The 16,660-nt window shown below is 44.9% G+C and overlaps 1 protein-coding gene across 2 annotated transcripts in view; it reads right to left on the reverse strand.

The window, feature by feature from the left end:
- LRP2 (LDL receptor related protein 2) overlaps positions 1–16,660 on the reverse strand; it is a 516,831-nt gene that overhangs the window by 203,203 nt on the left and 296,968 nt on the right. For both annotated transcript variants that reach the window (XM_069616158.1, XM_069616157.1), the window contains exon 35: positions 15,773–15,950. In XM_069616158.1, coding sequence (XP_069472259.1) covers positions 15,773–15,950 — 178 coding nt within the window. The remainder of the gene's footprint in view (positions 1–15,772; positions 15,951–16,660) is intronic.

Below are 16,660 nucleotides of genomic sequence, written 5' to 3' on the forward strand. Positions count from 1 at the left end.
GGAATGGGGGGGTCACTATTTTGCGGGTCGTCTTTCTGTGTTCCCCTTTTCCTGCTCCAGTAGACTCTTGCCACATGTCCCTTCCGTGGCACGAGGACAGCCCTGTGACGCTCCCTTTTATGTTGTAAAAAACAGGCTGCACAATCCTTTACTGCGGAAACATGTCTGTGGTAGAGGGACCCGCTCCCGAGAAGCAAGCCCTTCTCTGAGACAGCATCAGTGGTCGCAGTGTCCGAAAAGAAGTAGTGGAAGTGTGCTCCCTACTGTCCTGCCCGCACCCCCCACAAACCCCATTGCCATGCCCCCTCCCACACACAGTACAAACCCCCAAACGCATGCGACTGCAGTTTAAGGGAATGTTCAGTGCACTGCACTGAAAGTGCAAGTTTCAATTTCTAACTACACATTTATTTTAAAACGAAACCATTCCAGAACGGTTTCTTTTTAAAATAAAAGTATGGGAACAGTAAAACTTAATTAAAAAAGGTAGAGGAGCATCGCTCCCAAACGCTACCGCCCACTTCGACCACTGGACAGCAGTCTCTGATTGTGCTATGGCAAATGGCACCGGGACACCGTGGGAGATGCTCTTAGCAACACCATTTTGGCCCCCAAAAAATCTAGAGAAACGGGGGTCAATTGGATTTTTTCGTTTGTTTGTACTTGTGGTAATTAACAGCCTGGCGGTATCATTAGTGAAAGAAAGAGGCCAGTGGTCGAAGTGGGCGGGAGCAGTGCTCCTCTTTTTCTTATTAAGTTTTACTGTTCCTATACTTTTATTTTAAAAAGAGAGACATTACCGGAATGGTTTCGTTTTGAAATAAAAGTGTGGGAAGCAGTTGAAACGTGCACTTCAGTGCACTACACTGAATGTTCCCTTAACCAGCAGGCGCATGTGTTTGGATTGCCCGTGGGAGGGGGCGTGGCGATGGGGTTTGTGGCGAGCGGGGCAGGCCTGTAGCGAACATAGTTCCACTACTTCTTTTGATACCCTTCGACCACTGATAGAGGCACAGTGTCAGGACCAGTGACGTTCCGACGTTGCTCACGTGCTTTCATTCCGGAAGTTGCTGCACTTTTGTTCCACCCCTGCAGTGCAAATCCCAGGTTGTGGCAGCGCTTCAACCTGTCTCAGAAACAGGCTGCAGCCTCTTTAGCAGCTGCTGGTGTGTGATTCCGAATGAATCATCATCTATGGCAGGCGTCTACAAATTGTGCATCTCCAGAGGTTTTGGACTACGACGCCCATGATCCTTCATCATTGACTTCGATAGCTAGAGCTGATGGGTGCTGTAGTCCAAAACATCTGGAAAGCCATAGGCTGTAGACACCTGGGCCATGGTGTGCTTCCATTAAGAATAGTGGTGCATTTGCAACCACAAGTTGAGCACCATCCTGCAGAACTTCAAAATGGACCAGGCCCACAGAGCAAATGAGCTTTGGGTAGTGTGGGGGTTACCGCAGGGGGCATGCAGGTACCCCGTGCAGGTGGATGCTGCTGTAGAGGGAATCTGCGCGTAGGGCAGAGGGAGTGCACTACAGTGCTTATGCCTTTGTAGGGGGCGATGGGTGATGTGGCAGAGCGCATATTTGCTGTCAGGGCAGAGGGTGAAGCCGCAGAGGGAATGCACAAAAGCATATTAACATAACATGACACGCAGTCTGCTGAACTGGGATGACAGGGCTGCCTCACGGGGCATATGTGTTCAAAAGGGAGAGGTGTGCTATGGGTGTGCTGGGATAATGGCTGCTGCCGCATGGGGGCATGTGTGAGGGGTTTGGGTTCAGCCATGGCAGTGCCACCTTGAAGCAGCCAGAGTACATCAGAGGAAGCCCAGGAATAATGGCATTGTGGGAAACAGCTGCAGTGTAATCCTACTCTCCATTTCCCATTCTGTGCACTTCTTAACTCCGCCATTGCAACATACTCAGAGCGCAGGTGCAGCCCACCCTGTGACGCTGCAGCAGTCGCCAAAATCACTCTTTTCCCATGTCTGCTGTGTGTTCTACTCCCACCCCATGCAAGTGTGGGGGAAACACCCACCTTCAAGAACTGTGACGAATGCACCACAGAGCCAGGACAGGCAATTACATTAGAAATGCATATCATGGTGGGACGCCCACAACCCTTCGCAAAAACAACAACCCCTCTTTAACAATTCAGACAGGAAGTAAGAAATAACATTAGGACCTCATTAGGAGTCTGGTAGTAACGTAAACCTTTCAAAAATACCACATAATTATGACTTGCGATCTAATGTGCTATTTACAGCACAAGGCATATGGAAGTACGGAGGATGGCACAGGGGCAACACGCTGGTCTTGGAAGCAAGACCACGCAGAGCAACTGAGGTTCGAATCCCGGATCCGCGCTTAGAAACCAAACTCAGGTATGGTATTAGGCGCGTTATAAAAAAACAATTAAATAAATAACTATCCCATGTGGTAAAGGTTTGTTATTCATGTTTACAATACGTGAAATAACCTGCAACTGATCCTTCATGTATGGAAAGGACCACTCCAATGACATACCTGTTTTCAACTCCAGACACTAAAAAATAAAAACGGGTGATGCCTACCCTATTATTACCCACTCATGGTACTCAATTTATTGACCTGAGGGTGTGGAGGACTGAGTAGGCCCAACCAAGGTAACAACCACATGGTGTATGGAGTATGGCATCATGCTGTTCCAAAGGTAAGCACGCTGTGCTTGAGCTATGCTTTACTAGCTGCGAAGTGTACTCACGTCGCTCTTTGCCATGGTAAGACTTCTCACTGCGGATCGAGAAAAGGACCACTCACAACGAAAGAGAATGCACAAGGCATTCTCTTGGAAGTCTGTGGAATCTGGCCTAGATTTACGGGAGTTTTGAGAGTTCATGTGAGCAAATCTGGAATAGGGATAGAGCAGGAGTCTGCAACCTGTGTCTCTTCTTATGCTTCATACTACAGTTTCCTTGAACCTGCACTGTTGACTATGCTGGCTAGGAGTGATGGGAGTTGGAGTCCAAAACACCTGGAAAGCTAAAGGTTACAGGCAGTGTGGGTAGGGGAATTGAGGTGAGTGTCCTCAGAATGTCCATGACTCTCCTCAAGGCTGGCTGGGCCCCTCATATGGGGCTGAGGGAGTTTCAGAGTTAAGGGCCCAACACTTGGAGGGCTTTCCCTCCTGCTACCTTCGGCCAAATATGGACTGAGGTACAACCTTTGCACTGCCCATTCGTATGGCAGGGGCTATAAGGGAGCACTTGCTTCCAGAGGGTTTCCATTCTCAACCCAGGAAAGGGTCTGCAAATGACCCTTAGGTCTTCAAACGTGATTCCTTGCTACACCGGAAGCCCAACTGGAGTTCGTGCAGGGGGTTCAGATTGTCTGCTAGAATGAAGCACAATGTGACAGAGAGACACGGATTGGTGTAAACTACTATCACAGTCACAGTCACCAGACAGTGAGCCTGTGCACAAAGTGTGCATTTTATTGTTGAATTCTAATGACCATGAGAATCTCCTATACTCCTTTGCCTAAAGCACCCTCCAGATACTCAGCAGTAAATGCTCTGGGTGCTGTTAGGTACGCGTTGTTACTTATTAACTGATTACTCGTTCCCAATAGACTAAGCAGCTTGTTAGTCTCATTTGCTGGCTAACATTTCCAAGCAAAGTAGTGTTCTTTGAATAGCGCAAATTGTGGCCATACTCTAGCCTAAGGGCCTCTACTGGGGTGGCAGAGGGCCGAATAACTATGCTTCTTAAAATCATTCCTTCCATTTGTTCAAGCCACCTAACATGGGTTTAAGGTAAAGTTGCCAGCCCATACAAGAAGCTGCGTACTATACTCACCTTATAGATCTCCAATAAGGCATTGATATTATGGTCTCCATTTCTTTCTATATATTGTTTTGCTGCGGACCATTTCTCCCAGATACATTGTATTCACATCTCTGCATAAAACGGGGGTTCTTTTTAATATGGAAACCCATGTAGCAATAATGCTGGACCATTTCAAGGTTTTTAAGTTTACAGGGGAATTTGGATTTTCTTGGGTTGGTGCCTCTGAAAATCGTTATCTTGGTCTTATCAGTGTTTATAGTCATACGATTTCTCTTTACATATAAAAGACAGTGCCTCAATCGATCTTTGTAATCCTATTGGTGTTAAGTCAAATGCAACCAATTTCTTAAGTATTAGTGCCCAGATGCCTGAGCCAATGTAACCAACTTCATAAGTACAAGCGCCTAGATGCCTGAGGGTTAGGCACGCTCTATACGTGTAAAAAATGAATAAATAAATGCATAAATAAATAGGACTGTGTCATCCGCATAAGCTAGCCAACTTATGGGGACACCGCTTATTTTAGGTGGAACATTTTGGGTTGTGCTTAAGGCTTCAGCGAGGTCCGCAACATACAAACTATACAGAATGGGGGCCAGTTCACAGCCCTGCTTCAGTCCTTTGTTAGTTTCACAAGGAATCACTATTGCTCCACTTTGCTCAAAATAAATTGAGACTGATGTTTGGGAGTAAAGTCCTTTTATGTAATACAATAGGCAGGGGTGCATGCCCCACTTTGCATGTTTTTCTCACAATAGGTGACGTGACACACTGTTAAAGGCCTGACTAAAGTCTATATAGCAACAATATAGACTTCTCTTTCTGGAAACCAGTTTTGACTCCGCCATAAGATATTGAATCACTAATATATTATTTATGGTGCCATCATTTTTTCAGAAGCCTGTTTGAAATGGCTTCAAGAGACCTTTCTCACTGGCCAATTTGTTATTCTTTTTAATCGTGCAGTGGTAAATATCTTCTGGCTGGAGTCCTGGATCACTAATAGATGATAGTTAGCTGGGTTCCATTTAGATCCCTTTTTATGGATAGGGATAGGGATAGGGATAGGCATACATTTATGCCAGGATTTAGGTATTATCCCTGTGGATTCAATCTTTCTAAAAGCTTTGCAGAGGATCCTTTATATAGGGTATTAGGGATCCCATCCGGGCCTGGGACTGACGTGGATCTCAATTTAGCTATGATGATTCTAATATGTGCCTCGTCGTAATGCATTACCGTGCTGCTACATTGTGCCTCCCAAGTGATGTCTAGTGATATTGCATCATCATTGTTATACATTTCCCTAATATATCTGGCCCAGGTTCTGGCATTGATTCGGTTTAGCTCTATTGAATTAGTAGAGGTTTTGCTCTCGTTAAAATGGTTTCAAAAATGTTTCTTATTATGAGTTTTAAGTAAGCCGAACAATAGTAGCCATTTAATATTTTTTTGCTAATGTTTATGTTGGCGTAACCAATTTTTAAAGACAGTTCTCGATTTCTTTTTTTTTTTAATTTAATTTATTGGTTTATAAAAACCTTCAAATATTCATACATCACAAGGCAATTTTACAAAAATTCAACACTTTTTCTCATACGTTTGTGTTTATAAGTCTCTCATTAATGGTTTTTAAAAGAAATGTTAGCACAAATGTTAATTTGATATTGATATTGCTATTTTATTTCTATCACGCTCGTACACAAGTGTTTAAGAGCGCGACAAGGCAAGGGAGGGGAACAGGGGAGAACAAAACAGCGATCTTACTAGGCCCAGTGACATTGAGAACGCGCAAGTGCATGGGAGAGGGGGAGGGGAAAAGTGCATGGAAGGGGGGAGAAGTGGAAAGTGTGAAGCAGAGGAGAAACAGATAAATAACAATAAATAAATAATAAAGGCAACAAACAGTGGTAGTGCAGCCAGCAATTTGCAAGTGCTAGGTTTAAAGCAGTAGACAGGGTACGTCTGATAAGTGCAGGAAGAAAAGGGCAGGGGGCTGTATGGGTACAGATACAGACCCCAGTGCAAGGGGTGGCCGGAGGCAGTGCGGGAGGGTGGCAGGGTGAGCAGGTACCTGGGCCCCGAGGACAGAGGGTGGCCAGGTGCACGGTGCCAAGAGAGAACAGATCAGCAAGGGAGAGGGGGAGCGAACGCAAAACAAAAGAGGAAGGTCTTGAGGTGCTTCTGGAACCGGAAATGGTTCTACTCAATTTTAGAGTGGCAGGGAGGCTCTTCCAGAAGGAGGCCCCAGCCGAAGACAAAGATCTACCCGCAGCTCGTTTCTTTGAAAAACGACTGACCCTGAGGGAGTTGGAGGTAGAGGAGCGAAGAACTCGAGAGGGGAGGTATTTGCAGAGGGATAGCTGAAGGTATTTTGGACCCAGGCCCCAGAAAGCCTTGTGGACAATGCAGAAGGTTTTGAATTTAATCCTTGCATCCACTGGGAACCAATGGAGAGATTTCAGGGCTAGAGAGATACGATCCCAGGGCTTGAGGCCAAGGACAAGTCTTGCAGTCCTGTTCTGGATTAGTTGCAGAGTGCGGAGAGTAGAGGCAGGTAGATTTAGAAAGATGCTGTTACAATAGTCCAACCTAGAGAGAACCAGAGCTTGGGAAACCATGAGCTTCTGGGGGAAGGAGAGGAAAGGCAGAGTACTTCTTAGGAGGTGCAGTAGGAAATTTGACTTTTTAGAGACCTCAGAGAAGTGGGCGGAGAAGGAAAGGGTGGAGTCAAAGATGACCCTGAGGTTCTTAGCCTCGCAGGTGGGGGTCGGAGGAGGGCCAAGGGAGGCCGGCCAGAGAGTGAGGGGAAAGGATGGGGAAGGTGTGCCGATGAGGAGGATCTCCGTCTTGCTTGCATTCAGACAAAGATCATTGGCGGCATACCAACCTTGAATGGCAGTTAGGCAATCAGAGATAAGAGAGGGAGAGGAGGTGGCAGAGGGCAGCCTGAAAATGAGTTGAGTGTCGTCAGCGTAGCACTGGAAATTTGAGCAGAAAGTGGCAATGCAGTGGGCGAGAGTTCCCAGGTATTGGTTGAAAATCCAGGGCGAGAGGTTAGACCCCTGGGGAACACCACAGGTAGAGAGGAAGATAGATGAAAGGAAGGACCCAAGTTGGACCTGGAAGAGTCAATCTGAGAGGAAAGAGGTCAGCCAGGTTAGAGCCTGATCAGTGATACCCAGGTTTTCGCGGAGACGGTTGAGCAGGATGGTATGGTTGACCGTGTCGAAGGCAGAAGAGAGATCGAGGAGGATGAGGACAGAGTGAATGTTAGAGTCAAGGTTGGAGAGCAGATCTTCGCGGATGTTCAGGAGAGCAGTTTCCATGCTTCTGGAAGCCAGACTGGTGGTCATGGAGACAGCCAACAGAATTGGAATGAAGGTTAAGCTGAGAGATGGCCAACTGTTATTGGATTTGTTGAAACAGTCTTCCGACCAATCTTCTGCAGGTCTCAATTTCATTAATTTGGCACTTTTTTGAGTCTCTGTCAAGGAGGCATCTCCACGCACACCAGCCAACGCTCTTGTAAGGGCAACCTTTTCCTTATGGATGATCACATCAAAGGGATTATTATGTAAGGCAGTTTGATTTCCTATGGGTTTAATCTTCTCCAATCCCGTACAAGTTTTTATATCTTTCAATAATTTATCTTACTGCCCTTCCTCTTTTTCCCCTTGATATAAAGCTTTTTTATAGTCTATCGACACACGGCTATTTATTTCCTTCATTTTTGCCATTTTCCATCTTATTTGATTATTCTGATTATTAACTCTAAAGGTTCCTTCAAAAGAGTTGGGTCAGGCCTGTGTGCGGATGCTAATCCGCCAGGATAAGGCTTTATGATCGCTTACATCGTTTTTCTTCAGTTCAACTGAGTGATAAATGTCATTCTTGTCTGAGTTAACAATGACATAATCTATATGAGAATAATTTATACCAATCGTCCAAGTGCCCGTTTCTGTGGCCAAGTCATTTCTTTTTCATATTCTAAGTCAAATGCCCTCTTTAACTGCTGCCATTTCCGTGCACAAGAGCACCACACTGTATTCTTTTGCTTTTGCTCATTTGACAAATGTGCCCTTCTTTGCATGATAACATATTTCCAACACAGGGGAACTCACTAGTCATTTCAAACATTGGCAATACCGTTCACATTGGTCTTCTGAAGTCCATCCTTCTTCCACAGAAGGCTCTGTTTGATTCTGTTTCCCATTTGGTAAGCAGCACATGCACATGTGACCTTTTGCCTGTCCTGCAACACTAGCACTGGCTGCCAGTGGAGGTGCACATTAAATTCCTCACAGGTCCCTTCCTTATTAAAACTGGTTGCCGTCAGCAACAGTGTTATCTGTCCAACAAATTGTGGATTTTCGGGTGATCCTCGCACCACACAGAGTTTTGCAATGGGTGGATTGGACATCCCCTAAATTCAAAGAGCCCTCCAGCGTTGTCTGTGGTCAGACCCTTTTTCTGAACTTATCTCCTAGTTTCTCTTGACCTTGCCCCTACCCTGATTCAATTTCAAAAGCAGGTTTAAAAAAAAAGTGTTACCTTTCTGATCAGTCTTTATTAAATGTTCCACCCTCATTATGACTTTTAATAATATGTGTTAATATTTTAGTTGTTTTTTGATGCCACATTTTTTCCTTTCATTGCTTGATTTTGCTGTTCTGCTTTTACTGCATTTTACCCTATTGTAATTGTGAAGAGCTTGGTTTGCCACTCTTGGACTGGTTCACACTCTATTAAATACAATAAATAAAACAAATTCAATAGTGTTACGAACATGCAAGTGGTGCTGTATTGGTGTTAGGGAAGTTTTCCTAAAGACCCACTTGAAGGTAAGACTTTAGTAAGCTGTCTCAGTGGTTTGTAGATACCCCACCTCTTAGTATCAGTCTGCACTACTCAGGAACCTTGGTAGAGTGACAGAGCAGTCAGACGTATCTTAAGAGGAAGCTGTGAGCTGTAGGTAAGTACACTGAGCCCAGCTAGTAATGCACATCAAAGAAATAATTACACATACATTTATATTAAAATATATTTATTATATTTTCACTGTTAAATACCTAGCACAATAAACCAAAACATATAGGTATACTTTTTAAAACTTTCAAAAGGCCACTTCTTAGTTGGTAGTGGTTGAACATATACAATTGTTACAGGAGTTTGACAGGTCTACTGTACTATTGATAATAACTTGCACCCACAAAGAAATACGGTATACACATATAAGATTGTGATTTCTGGGAAGGAACACAATTGGTTAGTGTTATCCTAGTAGAGCTTCAGATTCTAGAGGTGGTTTCCCTGCACAGACGTCTTTTAAAGTCGAAAAAGTAACCCTAGCTAAAAGACAGTTTGGAGAGGCTTAAAGTATTGAAAAGCAGCAGAAGTCAAATGTTCCTGTGGATACGTTCTAGTCTCTAGGAAGGAAAATACATGATGGCTAAACCAGCATTGGAGACCCTGTTAAAGGACTTGCTAAAGGGACACAAGCAGCGGTTTGAGTCAGAGGTGAGAGGAGGCTGCCCTGAATACCTCTACATGCACTCCAACACTCTGCAGCGACTTTTGATTTGTTTTTGGAATTAAAGTTTTTTGAATTTATAAAGCGAAAACGCGAACTCAACAAAATGAACTGTATAATGGTGCAGATGACAATGATAGGATAGAGAGTAAAGCAATATTAGGCCCTCGTCATAAGGAGGGTTGTCTATCTGAACAGGAAGGTCTTTAGTGCTCGATGAAACTGAAGAAGCAAGCTCATAGTCCTCAATTCAAGTGGCAAAGAATTCCACAGCCTTGGACCAAAGACAGCAAATCATCTATCGCCCTGTGAATTACAGACTGAGTGAGGGATAATCAGAAAATGACTATCACTGGAGCGTAGCTGCCTTACAGGGTGATATGGCTGAATTAGTTCCCTCAGATACAAAAGGGCAGTACCATTTACACACTTGAAGATTATGCAGGCTGTCTTGAACCTAATACAATCTCCTATTGAGAGCCAATGTAGCTCGCAACGAAATGGGGATACATGAGCTGTTTTCTTCAACTTGAATATCAATCTGATTGCTGCATTCTGTGCTTTCTGAAGTCGCTGAAGTTGTTTAACAGGGATACCCAACAATTGACAACTACAATAGTCTAGGTGGGCGCTGGTTAAGGCTCCCACCACAGCCGCCTGATCTTTCGTGGGTATATAAGAAAGAACTGCAGCAGTCTCAGAACACAATGCACCGCTTGAATCTTGGCTCCGACCTGGGCTTCAATCCCAAGATCCTCCTGCCAGATGCAGCCCAGATTGTTTTACCTTAGATGCACATTTTAGGCCTTTGCCCAAAAGCAGGGGAATAGGCAAGTTCTTAGCAATATTCAACAAATGCTTTGGCCCAAACAAGATTAGCTCAGTCTTTGAAGCATTGAGCTGTAGATAGTTTTTTGACATCACGCCACTTACTTTTTCCAGGCACTGGCCTAGTCGATTACGTGCTTCCTCAAAGTTGTCAACTCGAATGAAGATCTGTGTATCATCAGCGTACGAGTGAAAATTCTGCCCGTAATGCTTCAGAATTTCCAGAAGGGGTCGGATGTATAGATTGAACAGCAGAGGAGACACGGAGGATCCCTGCGGGACTCCACAATTTAATTTAATGAGGTCCGACAGGAACTCCACCAGCCTCACTCACTGTTGACGGTCAGTTAGAAAGGACCTAAACCAGCCCAGTGCCAAGTCAGAGACTCTTCCTACTTCCTGCAACCGTTCCAAAAGAATGCCATGGTTCACAGTGTCAAAGGCTGTAGACAAGTCCAACATCACCAATAGTGAAACTTCCCCTTGGTCCGCAGCCTTTAACAGTTCATCCTGTACAGCCAGAAGTGCAGTCTCGGTTCCATACTTTGGCCGGAAGCCGAACTGAAATTTATCTAATAACAATTTGCGTTCAACAAATTCCTGCAACTGGTTGGTAACAACTTTTTCGAGTATTTTAGCTGGCCAGGGTAGCCCTGCAATGGGGCGATAGTTCTGAAGAATCTCCACGTCTAAAGATGGCTTTTTCAACAGGGTTGAAACAATGGAGAGCTTCAAATTTTCTGGGACAATCCCACTTGTCAGTGATTTATTGACTAAAGTTGTGACGAATGGGGTAAGTTCCTGCACCATTCTCTTTGCTGCATAAGCCGGCAGCATAGATAGAGAATCAATAGTAGGTTTAAGAGACCTAATACGTTTAAATATATCATCTTCAGCAACTGGGTGAAACTCAAACATAGGTACTAATGTCTGATTCTGTGAATCATCTGAGTGGCCTAAAGGTTGGTTAGACAAGGACAAAGGTGAAATATTAGAATCTTCCTGTTCAATATCGGCCCTGATCCGTTCAATCTTATCCACAAAAAAGGAATTAAAAAGATTAGCCTGGACTACAGAAGCGTCCAACACTGCTGCTTTACAGTTAGGATTGCAGAAGTTGGATATAATAGGGAACAATTCACTTGATTGATGTTTGGCAGTTTTCAATTTCTCCCCCAAGAAATCCTTTTTTGCCAGAGAAAGAGCTATTTTATAATCCCGAAGTGTGTTTTTAGAATGAATTTTAATTTTCCAAAGTTGGCTTCCTTTGTCAGATCTGGCAATACCTTCTTCCCCACCGTACCTTAGGATTGAAGAAAACGTTTGTGGTGGATGCCCTGCAATGTTGCAGCTCTGGAACCAACCTCTGGATTCCTTGGTCTGAGGACTGAAGGCAGGACAATGGATCGGATCGTTCAGTAGCAGTCTTGAGAGAGGGCGTCTGACAAGCCTTTCATCACCTTTTTGATCACTCTGCGGTTTTGGTGCCTTTTCTGCAGCACCAACATAGGGCCCGATCCGTCCGGTCAATCTTCTTCAGCTTCTGCAGTCCCGCACTCTGATGAGGAGGTCCAGATGGGTTGGATTGCGTCTCTGGAGTATCCTTGAGGGCTCAGCAAAGGGTCGAACGGATTCGGCTTTTCCACGACGATGCACTTCAAATGGGCAGCAGGTCTCCTCTTATTGGGGCTCCGCAGCTCTGGAAACTTACAGGACCTCAGGAGATGGGTCAAATCATAGTTTGTCTTGGGACTGGTTGTTATCACCAGTAAAAGGGAAGGAGTCGTCCTCTCTTGAGTTCCTCTGTCGCACAGAAAACAGGGCCAGGACAACAGTGGTCGCTTCACGGTATTGCAAAGGGTCTGCAGGTGTTTCTGGTCATCTTCTTCGTTGATTACTTCAGCTTTCCATGGTCGACTTGCTTTTCACTCTAGGAGCTTTGCTTTTTATACAGTTTCAGCACTGAATCCTCTTCAATCTCTCTCAGCAATTTACAGAAAGGGGTTGTTTGGCTGTCCAATCAGGACAGCTAGACCCCCAGTGGGTGCTGGTCCCATTCAGGCACTCTGGCAGATAAAGGACAGGGGGAAGGAAAACTCCTCCCCCACTTCCTGCCTGCCCAGACACTTCGCAGCCTAGGCAGGGAAACCCAAGCGTTCCCAACAAAGGCAAAACACATACACAGGCCTCTCCTCCCAGAATGGTAGAAGAAGGGCTGACAGAGAACAACCAGACTAGTAATGGCAAAAAAAGAAGGGAGGTGCCAAGTTGGTACTTGGGTGTCCCTATTGTGCACTACCAGGCTATGGACATAGCCTGCGGTGGAAAAATGATACAATAGTTGATAGAACACTTCCACTGCCATCAGCCATTACTAGGAGATTGTCTCAGTGATTCAAAAGTCACAGGTGCAGAGAGAAGGGGGATACTAGGTATCCCTTTAGCACTTTACATACAGTGGTGTGTGCCACTCTCTCAGACTATAATGTTTTTGGAGAGATACCAAGTATCTCTCTATCTTTAAGAATGATAGTTACTCTAGGATAAAGAAAATAATCTCAAAGGAGGACCCTAATGGTCCTCAGAAACACTGCCCAGAAGGAGATGTGCGCTGCAATGGTAAAATACAGATGCCTTTAAGGGTAATGCAGGAAAATAGACTCAATAGGACATGTTGAATACAAAGAATAGAGTTCCAAAAGACAGAGCCCATAAGAAGGAATGAGTGAAAAAAGGCTCCACTCATTCGGGATTTCAGAAAAAGGTGCTGAAGTGCAGCAAAAAGTGCTGGGGTCTCATTAGGAGGGGGGTAAAGCATAACAATGATACATAAATCTAACATTTGGTACTGATGAACAGAGAAAGATGAGAAGCATCTGGAACAACTTTACAAACCCTGGATCACTTTCAAGGTCACTCTTGGATATATGACACCTGGCTTGACAGCAAAAGAGCATCATTTTCACTAAGTCGTATTTTGCTAAATCATTTCCAAAGCATTGTATTATTTCAGTAGGAATTCCTCCAAACTCTGCATGATAAAAACCAAAGCGTAGTGGCCTGTACTGGGAGTTCCACAGTCGGGCGGCTACCTTGGCGGAAGAGCAAGCAGTCAATGTCTTATGCTACTAGGTGATTATAGGCCCCATCAGTTCACAATAGTATCACCTGGAGGTTTTCACCAGCACAGACTGGGACAAATGCAGCCCACAGAGGTGAACGCAGCACTCATACAACTTCCGCCTGACTTCAAAAGGGAAGACTGGGGTTTTAAATGGCCAGTCAGCCAATCTAGATAAACAAGTAATGATACGAACATGAGGATTCCAATGATGTAAAGATAAACACCTGTGGAACATAAGGGGAAACTGGGGCAGAGCCAATCCCCACAAACCTGGGAAACGATGGACCAAGGCAACCAATCCTAGAGATTATTTTGTAATTGGGGCAAATCTATGATCACAGGAACTCTTGAAGGTCAGTTGAGGGAAAGAAATGGCACAAACAGGACTGTGTTCCAGTAGGAGGAAGGCGGATCCAGAGGGCCAGAGAAGGGGTGATCCTATGTGTGCTGAAAGCGGCGATTCAGCCATTTGAGAATACTGAAGCCAAAGAGAAGATCAGAACTGGCCTATCGAGGGCTATTTCCCAGTCTTGGTAAGGAGCAGGACAAACAAACTGAAAACTACAAACTGTTGAAGGATCAAGTCCATGTGTGCGACCCTGGACGGCATGTAATAATAACTTACACCTGACAACAAACCTGGCAAGGGGAAGAAATTCTTTCCAGCAAGTTATTCTAAAAGACACGGGTAAGCAATACGCGATTGCTGGCATGTGTGTGCAAACATCACATGAAAGAACCGGTGAAAGCAAGCCACAGCAGAGGGTGACAATACCTGGACCAAAAAGGGTCACACCCACAAGAAAAGTCAAAAAGCGTGTAGGGCACTAAACCCCTTGGACTGAGAAGTCATGAAGGGTGCTGTTTGCTATATGCCAGAGACTGTGAGACTTACAGGAGGGACGGCCAGGCTCAGGCTAGGAGTCCACTTACATAGGTCCTTTCACCAAATCTGTTCTCCGTCCTCCCACTTTCAGCACGGTTATTCCTCCTTCAGTTATAGTTGTTCCCCAGTGGCCCTTCCCTCAAATTCCAGGTAGGAGAGGCAGGCCAGAAGGCCCAAGCCTAGGAGACCCATCCAAGGAAAAGACCGGCAGATCCAAAGAGCCATATACTTCGCTGAGCTTTTCAGCAAACTGAGAAACTCTAATACAATTTTATTTGAACTATACGGGCCACTGTTTGAATCAAATAAGCCAGATAAGCTATTCTTTGTTTAGGAATGTCCCCTACCCATCTGGGCATTCATCCAAGCCCAACCTAGTGTTGTGTATTAAAATAAAAGTGTTGCACTACATCTTGACTGCCTCAAGTGTTCTGTTGGCCTCTCCTCATCTCAATAGCGGAATTGTGTTGTTACAGCTTCTCTGAAAATCACAAAGAAAAGGACAAGGAATATAGTGGGTACACTTGGTGACTGAATGTGAGTACCGCGCGCATTGCTTTAAACCCCACAGATGTTTACAAAGTCCACAGAGCTGTCTATTCTGCAGGTGCTCCACCCATCCCAGGAATAATATTTTCCTGGTACCCAATATTATAGCTGACGGGGCCCACGCATGTCAGACGCACGGTTCTTTCTTGAGCAAAGCCTTTTCCCATCAGATTACTCAGGCGTTTGGAGCAAGCGCTGTAGGCTGACAACTAGACTATTTACTTGCATTTGGGCGTAACCTCTGTGGGACCGGTGCAGAACCTTGTCACTGACCATAAGTGGTTTGGTTGGTAAACTTAGTCACAATCATAGGGTCTTTTTTGAAACAAAAGATGAGATGTCTTCCTGAAAAGCCTCACCCCGGATGTCATTTAAAACTACTAACTGTGCTTACAAGACATTCATGTGGGAGGGGTGTCTCACCACCCCATATCTGTTATACAGCAGTGCTGTGAATCACAGGGGTCAAGGCAAAGAGCAGCACATGTTGTTTTTGGGAGACTAGGTCATGAAGCACTTGCTTCCATCCCTTTCCTCCAGCTCCACTCACGCAAAACCCACTTTGGAACCAATAACTGCCCCTTAACCAGGGGCCAACCACGCAAAATGGCTTCCTCGAAAGAAATAGAATATGGGTCTCTCTTTGCATTGCTTGTGCTTTCACGCCTTAATCCAAACATCTTTAGCATTGCAGTATTACAACCTGCGTACAACAGGCGAGTTCTCAGGATACCATCCTACTGGGTGCCAACCCAACCAACTTCAGATATTCAACTCACACTTACATGACCTTCCTCATAGCCTGCAGTTATTTAAAGGTCAGAGACCTGTATTAACTTCTGACATAATAACTGCATTTTTCGACATTTTTTACTCTGTACATATGACATTAACTGTAAAGCATAATGAAAGCGCGCAGCGGATTGTTTCATTATTTATGGATTGACTGAAAGGTCTGACTGTGCAAAAAGATCACATGCGCAGCAGAGCTCCGCAAAGTATTGGCGTGTCTGACTTACCAATCCGCTGCCTGTGACCGCCCAGTACAGTTTCTGCTCCTTGATGTCGATGGTGATGAACTCAACGTGGTCAAGGTTGTTGGTGACCAGGACGGCGGCATTGGAGCCATCCATGTCGGCGCTGGCGATCTTGGCCTGAATACCACCCTCCGTTCCTTGGTCGGTCCAGTACATTTTGCTGCAGTAGACAAAATGGCGTCAATCACAGAGGCATGCAGTGACTGAACAGCATGGCAGAACAGCCCATCAGCACCCTCTACAGGTGCTATCACTGCAGACCATGGTTCCCGTGGGAGTACATGCCCTCGAGGTAAAGTCTGCGGACAAGTGTAACGGTATCATAGTTGTATTGTGTAATGGACACAATGATAGACGAACAGAAGATTTTATGCACTTAAAAAAAACTAATTCAAAAGGTATGGCACACCAGGAATATCACAACGCTTCATTTAACTCATAATTATAGACACATGTATGCAGCGCAATCAACCATCATCTGTCATTAGAGAATTATGATTATAATTGGTTATTCATAAACGCGTGTAATACCCTGAGGTTTCTAAGCGCAGCCCCGGGGCTCGAACCTGTGTTGCTCTGCGTCGTCTTGCTTCGCACATTTGATGAAAGCAAGGCCTGGGTAAAGGTAGCTATGAGTAACTCACATAGAACATTGGGCTCAGCGCTAAGCTTGTGTTCAATATTTGCTTAATCCACTCATGGGCTAACATCAGAGAATAAAGGAATTGTTGAGTGTGTTGCTGCTATAATAGTCGAAGGCTAGTACGGCCTTGTGGAAAGAGCTACACAATTTTTAGAGCCTGTGACATTTTTTTTTTTGAACGACTTGTGCAGGACATGTGCACCCCAAATGGGTCCCACCCCAACTTT

Source organism: Ambystoma mexicanum, chromosome 9 (assembly GCF_040938575.1).
Source record: "Ambystoma mexicanum isolate Mex_15411 chromosome 9, UKY_AmexF1_1, whole genome shotgun sequence".
NCBI classification, from domain to species: domain Eukaryota; kingdom Metazoa; phylum Chordata; class Amphibia; order Caudata; family Ambystomatidae; genus Ambystoma; species Ambystoma mexicanum.